A 12,500-nucleotide genomic window follows, 5' to 3' on the forward strand; every position below is an offset into this window, starting at 1 on the left:
GTCTGTGTCTGTGTGTGTTTGTGTGTGTGCCTATGTGTCTGTGTCTGTGTGTGTTTGCGTCTATGTGTGTGTGTCTATGTGTGTGTGTGTGTGTGTGTGTGTGTGTGTGTCTGTGTATTTGTGTGTGTTTGTGTGTCTGTCTCTGTGTCTGTGCATAATAATATATGTTGTGCATGCTTGGGCACACATACGAACACAAACCAACATTCCCGCACAAAATGCGTTCGACAGGACGAATCAGAACTTTACAGTCAACCGCTTGGTCAAACAAATACACACACGCGCGCGCGCGTCGTATGAACACACACGCGCGCACACACACAGACACACACACACACACACACACACGGGCAAACACACACACACGGAGACACACACACACACGCACACACACACACACACACACACACACACACACAAACTTAAACTGCATCAACAACGTTCGCTTGACAAACCTGAGCACCAAGGAAACCGACGCACCAACAGAGCCATACAGACAGCAACGACGACAACATGGCGGGTCTGTGACACTGGGAGTACAACCACAGAAGCACGGCCTTCTCCCAGAGACAGTCTCCAAATCTAGCTCAGCTGACACACCACCCACAACCACAGAAGCACGGCCTTCTCCCAGAGACAGTCTCCAAATCAGGCTCAGCTGACACACCACCCACAACCACAGAGGCTCGGCCTTCTCCCAGAGACAGTCTCCAAATCAGGCTCAGCTGGCACACCATCCAAGCACAGCACTACACTAGCCAGACAACAGACAACACACGACCCAGAAGCGATAAGACATCATGGTCAGTTCTCTGGCGATTTAAGGCCAGATATGGACCGTTTCTTTTAAAGGGAAATCTACATTCTGACAGACTGTCTTTCCGTGTATCTTTTGAGCGGCTGAAAATACCACAGACGACCCTTATTATTTTTTTTTCTTCTTCACAAACATGTATAAGATATATTAAAACAGAACTCAGCGTATAAATGTTTACAAAAGAGCCCAAACTTAAGATAGATAGACAGACAGATAAACAGATAAATAGATAGATGACTGGGAAGTGCGCGTTATGGTTCAGAGATGGCTTCTAAATACAGGTTTGCTAGAAATTTGATACACACACTCCTGCATGCATGAACAGCAGTCAACAAAGACTTCACAAAAAAATTTATTGCTGGTGTTACATGATGATGATGATGATGATGATGATGATAATAATAATAATATTTATCTAAAGCGCCTAACCAAATGATTTTGCTCAAAGAGCTTTATTTACTTATTTATTTATTTATCTGTGTGTGTGTGTGTGCGCGCGCGCGCGCGCGTAGGTATATGTGTGTGAGTGTGTTTGTGTCTGATGTGTTGCTGTAAAGCGCTTTGAGAGGTTTGAAAACGCAAAATAAATGCACTATTATCGTTGTTCTAAACGAAGGCCTTACTCAATAGGAAAGATTCAACCTGAGGATTCCAGATACGGCACGGACAGAGGCGGCTGCAACTGAAACGGGACATTGCGGGAGTGTTTTGCATTGTCGTTCATGTAGGTAGGTGTATATCCTTTTGGCTCCTCCCCCCCACCCCCACCCCCCATCGTGAACCTTTTTTTTATATATATCAAATTAACCGGTGACAACAAGAAATAGAATGTCTCTGTACAAAAACCAGTAGAATGTAACTATGCTCCTCCCCCTCTCAGTCTATCTACCTACCTACCTACCCACCTATCTATCTATCTATCTATCTATCTCTGTCTGTTTTAGTGTATGTGTGTATCCACGTTCGAATACAGGTGTGTATGTGTGTGCGCGCGTGCGCACGTGCCTTTCAAACAACGAGCTCGCGTTCAAGTCAACCTCCATAATTATGTACTTGCGAACCAATGTTTAGCAAAGAAACGAAAAATCATCCTAATTCTAAACGAAAAATCAACCCAAACTTGAACTAAAAAATCAACCCAAGTTTCAAACGAACATTCAGCCCAAGTTTTATACGCAAAAAAAGAAAAAAGAAAAAGAAAAAAAGAAAGAAAAAAAAAAGAAATCCTGAGGGGTTTGTGCGCACCTTTAAGTCGATAGCTTGTCAGAGCGGTGGGTTGTTTCCTCGAAGAATAGTGATTCGTTTAGATAATGCTCTGTGACGCTGAAACTAAAGTCCACACGCCTTAATCATCCGAAACAGCTGGTTCCAGAGTTTGTGCCAGGTGAGTTTGTGTGGCTTGTTTTTCCTACGAATGATGGTCGACACTTATTGTCGATTTTCGATAATTTTTGGTCTGCTGTGTGTGTGTGTGTGTGTGTGTGTGTGTGTGTGTGTGTGTGTGTGTGTGTCTGTCTGTCTGTTGTTTGTTGACAGTTTATTTGTTTGACTGGTTGTTTTGAAGGTTGGATACTTTTGATCAACAACACACACGCACGCACGCACACACACACACACACACACACACACAGCTCCATGATACAAATCCCCATTGCAACTCTTTTTTTTTCTTTTGAGAGAAGAGAGAGAGAGAGAGAGACAGAGAAGCACATTTTTCATCTCTGTTCAAAGTTTGTCATTCTTGGTTTTTTGTTGTTTTTTCTTCTTCTTCTTCTTGTGTGTGTGTGTGTGTGTGTGTGTGTGTGTGTGTGTGTGTGTGTGTGTGTGTGTGGGGTTTTTTTGTTTGTTTGTTTGTTCTATTTAGTTTAAGTGTTGTTTTTGGTGTATTTCTTTTTTTCCTCTTGGACCTACGTTTTCTTTGTGTTCTATCATCTGATTCAAGACTTTCGCTTATGTGGTCATTTTCACCGGACACTGAACACTTTTTTGCTTCAGGTCCTCTACTGTTACTTCATTGATTTTTTTCCCCTCAGAGGTTCTGAACTATATATATATGTGTGTGTGTGTGTGTGTGTGTGTGTGTGTGTGTGTGTGTGTGTGTGTGTGTGCGTGCTTGCGTGCATGCGTGCGTGCATGTATGTGTGTGTTTTTGTGTGTTTTCTCTTTTAGATTTTTTTTCTTTTTATTCTGGAGATGGGAAGTGGGGATGGGTTGGGGGGACGGGTTTCGGGGGGGGGGGGGGGGGGGGGTCTGTACCTGAAATGTGCTTACAACCGGAAACTCTGTGTGTGTGTGTGTGTGTGTGTGTGTGTGTGTGTGTGTGTGTGTGTTTTCTTTTTTAGATTTTTTTTGTTTTGTTTTTTGTTTTTGAGATGGAAGTGGGGGTGGGTTGGGGGTTAGTGGTTTGTAACTGAAATGTCCTTACAGCCGGAAAGTGTGTGTGTGTGTGTGTGTGTGTGTGTGTGTGTGTGTGTGCGAGCGCGAGTGCATGCGTGCGTGTATATGTAGATGGAGGTAGGTTGGGTTGTTGTTATTGTGTGAGTGTGAGTGTGTGTGTGTGTGTGTGTGTGTGTGTGTGTGTGTGTGTGTGTGTGAGCGCGCGCGTGCTTGCGTAGAAGGAAGGACGGATAGAGGCTAATATCAAAGACGCTGACGAGTGACGGAAGGAGAAATAGTGAGAGACAGAAACAGGGAGACAGACAGATAGACTTGGACAGACAGCAAACACACAGAAACAGACAGACAGAGAGAGAGGCTGGCAGACCGGTCCGAGCGATGACCTGAAAACTAATCCGACCACAGCTACACATATTGATCTCCTGGACCCCCCAAACCCCTCACACTCCCACACCCCCAATCCTTCGCCCCCTCGCTCCCCTCCTCCCCACAAACACCACCACCCCTCCCAACCTCTGTCCGTCGACACACCCCACCCCCTTCCCCACACCTCCCATTCCCCTCAACGTGTAATAGAGTTATCACGTGACGGACAGAAAATGTTAATCCCTTTCCATTATTCAGGTCCCCCCACCCCTACTTCCCACTCCCTAATCACAGTTTTCACCGTCTCTGCGTTTTCGGCTGCAAGATGTCGCCACCGTTCCTGATTAGACTATTTCGGCTGAATATCATCTTAAAGAACATGCATTATGGGATTGCTTTGCTCGAAATAATGTTCTCCTTGAAGAAGATAACTCCTTTTTAGGCAGGGGCCGAATAGAAAGAATACAAAGGAAGGAAGAAAGAATAACTGAATGAACGAACGAAAACGAAGGAATGTAGAAATGGAAGAAAGATGACGAAATATGGAAAGAAAGCAGCAGTGTGTGTGTGTGTGTGTGTGTGTGTGTGTGTGTGTGTGTGTGTGTGTGTCGTGTTGCGTGGTGTGTGTGTGTGTGTGTGTGTGTGTGTGTGTGTGTGTGTGTGTGTGTGTGTGTGTGTGTGTGTGTACGTGTTACGTGTTGTGTGTGTGTGTGTGTGTGTGTGTGTGTGTGTGTGTGTGTGTTACGTGTTGTGTGTGTGTGTGTGTGTGTGTGTGTGTGTGTGTGTGTGTGTGTGTGTGTGTTTACGTGTTGCGTGTTGTTTGTGTATGTATGTGTGTGTGTGTATGTGTGTGTGTTAACGTGTTGTGTGTGTGTGTGTGTGTGTGTGTGTGTGTGTGTTATCATAAACTGATAAAGGGATGTTACAATGATTTTGACTGAAGAAATGAAAAATGAAAAAACGATGACGAAACATGGAAAGAAAACAGAAAAGAGAAGGGAAAATGAATACGCAGACACAGAAATACTCATCAAGAAGAATGGGCGAAAAAAACCCTGAGTGAATAAGAAAAGAAAACAGAAAAATAAAGATAAAAAGATAGGAAGCAAAACAAAAAAAAAGGACAGAAACAACGAAAGTATAAACAAAAAGGACGAAAGTAAAAAGTAGAAATGAAAGAAAGACGCACGCACGCACGCACGCACGCACGCACACACACACACACACACACACACACACACACACACACACACACACGGAGTCATGAAATAAGCGGGTGGATCGTTGTGCGAAAAAAAAGGCGCAATGAACATTTACAACGCCACAGAAATTCGTTTTCCATATTCATTTTAAGGAGGTTATTCTCTACTGGAGAAAACCTGCTGGAACCATGTCAATAAACTAAAACATGAGTCTGACCCTGACAGAGAAAATACTGACAATAGCTCGCGCAAAGCTGATCACTGGTTTTCTTTTAAAACAAAAGGACACCACAGTAGCAGAAGGCTCACCAGTCTAATATACAGACTACGACTAGATGCCATAAAAAAAAAATATACTTCTAATGTGACTTGCATTTGCGGCAATGAAATTTCCCCCGTGCATATCATCCATAAATGTGAACAGTTAAGACCATATTTACCTATGCCATTTACAAATCTGCAGTCCCATCTGCTTCCATTAGAAATGTCTTATATGATAATCAACATGTGTTTGAAATAGTTCAGAGTTTAATTTGGAGCCCAACTGGGTCTTTGTTATAATTCTACTGGTTGACTAGTTAGTTTGTTTTATTTCGTTTATATTCTTTTTTTTTCTTCTTTTTTTAAAATGCTAATTGAGGAGAGAGGGGCAGGGAAAGTAATGATGATTTAAGGCATGGATGGGGTGGGGGAGATGACGGGTTTTCGTCTAAAATCACAAATATGGATAGACGTTGAGCAAAAGAACAGAGTCATATATATATATATATATATAGAGAGAGAGAGAGAGAGAGAGAGAGAGAGAGAGAGAGAGGGGTGGAGGGGAGAGAGAAAGACAGACACAGACATATGAAACAGACGGACAGAGACGTGGAGAGAAAGAGAGAGAGAGGGAGAGACTGTGCGCGTGTTTCTCTCTGCCCCACCCCCTCTGTGTGTGTGTGTGTGTGTGTGTGTGTGTGTGTGTGTGTGTGTGTGTGTGTGTCTGTGTGTGTGTCTGTGTGTGTCTGTGTTTGTGTGTGTTCGCGCGCACGCGTCTGTTTAGAAGCGGGGGAAAAAAAAACAGAGAAAAAAAAAATCAGAGAAATATAAAACTCATCAGCTTGATGACTGCCATTATCGCTATTCCCAGAGAACCGTTTATATATCTGACAGGCCTACTGATTGCTTGCCTGCTTCCTGGTTCCAGTGATGGACAGATATGCTGGTGAGTTGGCTGCTTGCCTCATCGGGACGAGGCAGGGAGACCCACTGACAGAAAACAAGAACGATGGGTTGAGTGTCGAGGAGGCGCCAGTACGTGCGGACTGTCACCCTCGTTCTGCGCGTCCTCTTCTCTTTTTTTGTTAAAGGGGACAAGGGGAGGGAGGAAGCAATGAGTGGTGGTGGTGGTGGAGGGAGGGGTGTGTGTGGGAGGGAGGGGGGGTGAGGGGTGAAGCAGATGCCTGACTGAATCATGCACGGACCCAATGCGCTGGTCAGGCCATGAGAGCCTTATCAAATGCTGCGGGAAACATCAACACACGTACACTACACACACAGGGACACACACACACACACACACACCTCACCCCGCCCCTCCACGCCCCCCGCCCCCCCCCCCCCAGACCCATCCCTAGCCCCCCCTCTCTCGCTCTTCCCCCCTCCCCCACTCCCACCACTCTGTCCGTCTACACCCACACCCCTCCCCCTTCTCCACACCTTCCATTCCCCTCAACGTGTAACAGAGCTATCACACAGAGAGAGAGACAGAGTCAAAGACAGAGAGAGAAAGAGAGAGACAGAGATACAAACATACATACATACATACATTATATGTTCTTGCATAATCATTTTCACAACCTCAGAGAACAATTTTCAGACCCGGAAAAGACATCACTCGGGTCGTCACTGACGCCAAGTTCCTGGAAGTCACTTTCGACAAGAAACCGAACTTCCTCTGCCACATCCAGAACCCGGAAACACCATGCCAAAAAGCACTCGACATCTCTCGCGAAGTGACCCACACGGACTGGGGACCGGATTGAAATTCCTTCCTCCTGTACAGAGCTTTGGTCCGCAGCTCCAAACCGGACTATGGCAGCGTGGTCTTTGACTCCGCAAGGCCGTCCTACCTGAAAACCTCAGACCCTAAACATCATCAGGGGCCCAGGGTCTGTCTGGGAGCGTTCTTCACCACCCCGGTGTGCAGTCTGTACGCTGAGGCTCGGGAGCTTTCCCTGAGCAACTGAAGACTGAAAGTCGATCTTGAGCACTTACTACCTGAAGATATGTTCTGGATTGGCCAACGCTGCGTTCAATTGCGCCTTTAACTCTTTCACCGCCAGTCAATTTAGAGTGCAAAATTCCCTTGTGCTTTTAACACAGAAAATATGGTGTTTAAGACTAGCTGGGAATTCTCCCTGCGATGTGTGGAAAATAATGGCCTATCCTACCACCGAACATTAAAAGCAGTAGGTTCAAGGATAACAGACCCATGATCTGGTCACCCTTCAGTGACATGGGTCCTCTACCTAACTGCTGCATAAATGCGAGTTTGGCAGTGAAAGGGTTAATCATCAGTGCCAGGACGAGTACGAAAAAAAAAAAAGGAATTGTGTGTATTGATAGCGATGTGAACTGTTTTGTCTGTCCAGGTGACAGGTGAATATACTGCTAACACACGTGCGTACAACTGCACCTTTAATCCTTGGTACCAGGACGAGTACGAAAAAAAGAAGGATGATATTGTGTGTATTGATAATGATGTGAACTGTTCTGTCTGTCCAGGTGACAGGTGAATATGCTGCCTACACTTGCGCTTCGAGACGGCTTGCTTTGGTGCGCACTGTACGCTGCGCTTATCATCTCAGTGCAGGTAAGGCAGGTGAAAGCGAAGTTATTTTTAAGTTTCCAGACCGGCAGTCTTTCATTTAAAGCTAACGAACTGACTGACAGACTAAGTAACTAAGTAACCAACCAGTCAACAAACCAACCAACTAACTGCAACAAACTAATCAACTAACAGATCAACCAACCAACCAACTACAAACTAACTAAACAACTATCAAGCCAAGAAAAACCCATCTTACCAAGCAAACCAACTCTTTTTTTTCTACAAAGGAGGGAGGCGGTGCGGGAGAGACAAAAAATTTCGAGGGACTGTGTGTGTGTGTGTGTGTGTGTGTGTGTGTGTGTGTGTGTGTGTGTGTGTGAGTGCGCGCGCGTTGTTGTTGTTGTCTTTGCATGGTGTCTGTGTTTGTGTCGTACGCCAAAGAGAATGAAGGATTTTTTTAGAGGTTAGAGGACAGCAACAAGAACAAGAATAACAACAACAACAACAGTCAACCATATAAACACAGGCAAGCAAACAAAACAGAACACACAGGCAATAAAATGTTCGAGAGGACGAGAAGAGAAGAGAGATGTGAATCAGACGAAGTGACTCACGGGAAGTAATCCATGTCGTTCAACATCATTCTCTTCTTTGCAGAGTTTGTCCCCCGCATACCCGTGGGCTGATCGGTCTTATTTCTGCGCCAAAAGAAAAAGTGCTAAATATAGCACACAGATCTATGTTTGGATTTAAAAAAAAAATGAAATAGATAAGTAGCAATGATGTACAGCACATAAACAGTCAAGGTAGACATTTACGTGTTTTTATTTTCTATCAGTAAAACTAGATAAAATTAATGAATAAATCAATGAACAAGTCAGATGCCCTTTTAAACATTGAATAAACAAACAAAACAGATACATGGGCAGATTGACGAAGGTTAGCTGATAACCTTCTAAATTCTGAACAGGTAACTGTATGTAAATCAACTGAAACAAACAAGCAGAAATAGATAACAGGCATAGAGACAGATTAACAGGTTAAACAACTGAACAGGTCACTTTTTCTGCATAGATCTATCCAAAGAAAACAGAAAAATGGAGGCTCGATGAAAGCCATGACATCCACTGTGAAAATCAAGGCCGCTTACTCAATGAATAATTCATTATTATGTGTGTAAAAACCAGTCACTCGTTTTTCAAAGGCATCATTTCACACAAACATTTATATACATACAGTCTGTGTACCCGTTCTAACGAACAAATTTTTTTTTTTTTTTTGAGAGACGAAAAGAAATGAAAAACAGGACAAAAGAACAAAAAACAAATAAAATCAATGAGTTTAGGAGGTTTTTCGGAATAATTTTGTGGATTCAGCACTAGATTTCTTCATCGAAATTTCTTTCTTTTCTTTTTTTTCTTTTTTTTTTCTTCTTTTTTTATCATCTTTTTCTTTATTAAATTTAAAAACTTCTCTTTTTCCCCCTTTTTTTAAACATGATATACATGGCAACGGTTTCACAATCACCGATGAGGGAGGGATGTGGGGGTGTGGGGGAGGGGGTAAAATGATAACAAAAACTTATTAATGAACGGTGCAAATCCTGACGTGACTGTTTTGACCCTTAATTTGCCTATGACCCCGGAAAGCTCCTCGAACGACATAAAACAAAAGTTGAAGCACTTATGTGTGGGGTTGATCAGTTTGTTTTTTGTCCTTCTGCACTGACGAACGTCTGTTGCATACTTCGACATAATTATTCTATTCAAACTTGAGGGCAGGAATTACGCCCTGCGTTGTCTTAATTAACTGATGTAAACAAGCACTACAACAATTATTGACAACTCAGCGTGGGCATTTAACTTGTAAGACACGATTCTGCTTCGTTCCAAATCTGGCACCCGTCTCCCCTTGCTATCACACAGACCGATTCACTTGTCGCATGACTGAAACTTTTCCTGCTTGTGAAAATTCATGTAAAATAATCTCGAATCTCGACGTTATTCAGAACAACAACAGCAACAATAACCACAACTACGTATACCGATTATCGGCTGAAATCTGACAGCGCGCATGGCTCAGTTCCTGGCCACACCCTGATCGAAGAATTATCGCAGTTGGTAGATAAAACGTACGGTGGTTCTTATTTATTTCAATTAAATGAATAAATTACCTGGACACGTTAAAAGACATGGTCTGTTCCTGTGTCTCCTGCTGTCACACACATGAACTGAACTGAAAAATAATTTCGTCCTCTTCTGCACACGGAAAGAAAGAGACGCAGACGACTTTTATAGGTCCGTTTGCGCCTTCGCACAAGAGAGCTAAGAAAGAAGCAGACGGCGAGAAAAATGTATGTACTCCTTTCGTAGCTTCACACAAAAGAGGTGGACACTTCTGTATCGCGGGTAATTTTTATCTATTTATCTATTCATTCACTGATTTATCCATTCATTTATTTATTCATTTGTTCTTTTATTCATTTATATACTACTAGCAAAGCCAGCAAACCGGGTGAGATGTAAGTACAGCAAAGCAGCTCACGTACAAAGTATTCATGCATCATCCACTTTCTTCCAAGATTTAAGTCTCTCCACTTTCGGAGTGATATTCAATAGTTAGACTCACAATGTGAGCGTGTTCATGTGTGTTTGTACATGCTTGCACGCTAGCGTGCATGTGTGTGTGTGCATGCCTGCATGCGTGCATACATGTGTGTGTGTGTGCACGTTCGTGTATGTACGTCATGTATAAGTTGAAGTAATTGTGAAAGGGGAATATACAAAAGCAATCTCTACACACCACCCGAGGAATGGCTTTGTTTTGTGAAAAGTAACATGCAATTTTCGGGAACAGTCTGTGGGAAGGAATGTATTTGTGAACAAGTATAGCGAAATCGAGAACATGCAAAGAAAGAAGGCGGAGTGAAAATGAGAGAGGCGGTGTGGGGAGGGGGGAGGAGGGTTGGAGGGGGGGAGGGGAGGGGCGGAGAAGAACGAGATGTTACGGATTGCTATCAGCATTTAATTGCGCAGTTGTTGTTTTGTTGTTGTTGTTTTTTGTTGTTTGTTTCATCGCGAAGTTGCATCGATTATTGTTGGAATGAACCAACCGTTCAATCCATTTTCAAATAAGTCGGATTTTCTTTTTCATCGTTGGTCATATCCCATCCCAACCTCTCTCTCCCTACCTCCCTCTCTCTCTCTCTGTTTTTCTCTTTGTCATTCAGTAAATATACCCTCTGTGTGTGTGTGTGTGTGTGTGTGTGTGTGTGTGTGTGTGTGTGTGTGTGTGTGTGTGTGTGTGCAGACAGCTGACATCAGGCTAACGGGCGCTCACCCATGGGAAGGGAATTTAGAAGTTTACTACAACGGACGGTGAGTGTCTGACTGTCTGTCTGTCTGTCTGTCTCTGCCTCTCTCTGTCTCTGTCTGTCTGTCTGTCTGTCTGTCTGTCTCTCTCTCTCTCTCTCTCTCTCTCTCTCTCTCTGTCTCTCTCTACTTCCTCTTTTTCCCTTACCTTTTTTCTTCTTCTTGTTTTTAATCTTTTTCTTCTTCTTCATTTTATGAACAACCTTGATTATTGTGCTTAATCCGTAGAATTTCTTCTTCTTCTTCTTCTTCTTCTTCTGCGTTCGATGTTTTGGCTGCGTCAGACGGTCACCCCTGTCGCCACGATGTAACCCACGGTCTTCTCCAGGTCGTGGCGGTCTCCCCAAAGCTGCGCCTGTAGCTCTATGCCCCCTGGCCAGGTTTGACGCCGTAGAGCTTCATGGGTTGGGCAGTGTTGGAGGATGTGTTCAGGGGTCTGGGGTCCAGTGCCACATGGACACTCATCAGTGTGGGCGATCTTCATACGGTGAAGGTGACTCAGTAGTCGGCAGTGGCCAGTTCTCAGTCTGAAGAGGACTGTCTGCTGGTGTCTCTGGAGCTGGTGGATTGGATCGACACCACTGTTTGCACCCAGCCTTCTCTTCCACTGGTTCTGGTATCGGTTGTGGATGATGGTCCTGGCCTCTCTGTAGGTCACGGGGTGGCTGAACTGCTTCATAGAATTTCGATCGTTCGGTCGATCTTTCTCTGCCTCCGTCATTCTCTGGCTCTCTCTCCCGGTCTGTCTCTCTCTCCCTCTCTTTCGTCAATCTTCCCCTTCCACCCCACTCTCTCCCCCACCTGTCCCTCTCTTTCTTCAATCTTCCTCTTCCTCCCCACTCTCCCCCCCCCCTCTTCTCTCTCTCTTTTGTATATCACACATAGCATGTTTACAGTGTTTCGGTGTGTCGCCAAAGTGTAGCGCCACCCCTTTCCCTGCCCGCTCGCGCATTGCTTTCCACTTCTTAAGTCACTTGTATCTGAAACGACAAACTAAGGACACCACGACATCAGTACAACAAAGACAACACACTGCTGCTGCTACAACCACTACTACTGCTGCTTCTGCCGCTGTGGGTTGTTGTTGTTGCTGCTTCTACTACTGCTGCTGCTGCTGCTGTTGATGATGATGGTAAAGCTGCTTCTGCTGCTACTATTACAGCTGCTGCTGCTGCTTCTGATGATGATGATAATGGCAATGATGGTATAATTACTATGGCGCACATAATCTTGTCACAACGACGACTTCGACGACGACGATCGATGACGATGACGATGATACGAAAGATGTTACAGCACAAAAAACGAACGACTGTTTTCTTTAGATAAATACGACTTTTCCATCAATTAAATTTAATAATAATTTCTGTCGACAAGCTGGGGAACCGTGTGTGTGTGTGTGTATTTTGTGCCATTTTTTCTGCAATTATTTCAGCACAAAAAAACGAACGCGAACGACTTTTCCATCACTTAAATTTAATAATAATTTCTGTCGACAAGCTGGGGAACCGTGTGCGACGACTCGTGGAACC

The 12,500-nt window shown here is 44.1% G+C and overlaps 2 protein-coding genes across 2 annotated transcripts in view; one reads left to right on the forward strand and one right to left on the reverse strand.

Annotated features, from left to right (window-relative positions):
- Nucleotides 1–737, reverse strand: part of LOC143300047 (scavenger receptor cysteine-rich domain-containing protein DMBT1-like) — a 20,477-nt gene extending 19,740 nt beyond the window's left edge. Inside the window, exon 1 of the mRNA XM_076613600.1 lies at nucleotides 675–737. Coding sequence (XP_076469715.1) covers nucleotides 675–737 — 63 coding nt within the window. The remainder of the gene's footprint in view (nucleotides 1–674) is intronic.
- Nucleotides 738–1,081: 344 nt separating this feature from the next.
- The window catches only part of LOC143300048 (scavenger receptor cysteine-rich domain-containing protein DMBT1-like), a 36,614-nt gene continuing 25,195 nt past the window's right edge, over nucleotides 1,082–12,500 (forward strand). Inside the window, exons 1-2 of the mRNA XM_076613601.1 lie at nucleotides 1,082–1,098; nucleotides 6,830–6,976. Of these exons, the coding sequence (XP_076469716.1) occupies nucleotides 1,082–1,098; nucleotides 6,830–6,976 (164 nt within the window). The remainder of the gene's footprint in view (nucleotides 1,099–6,829; nucleotides 6,977–12,500) is intronic.

This window comes from Babylonia areolata, chromosome 25 (assembly GCF_041734735.1).
Source record: "Babylonia areolata isolate BAREFJ2019XMU chromosome 25, ASM4173473v1, whole genome shotgun sequence".
Lineage (NCBI taxonomy): Eukaryota > Metazoa > Mollusca > Gastropoda > Neogastropoda > Buccinidae > Babylonia > Babylonia areolata.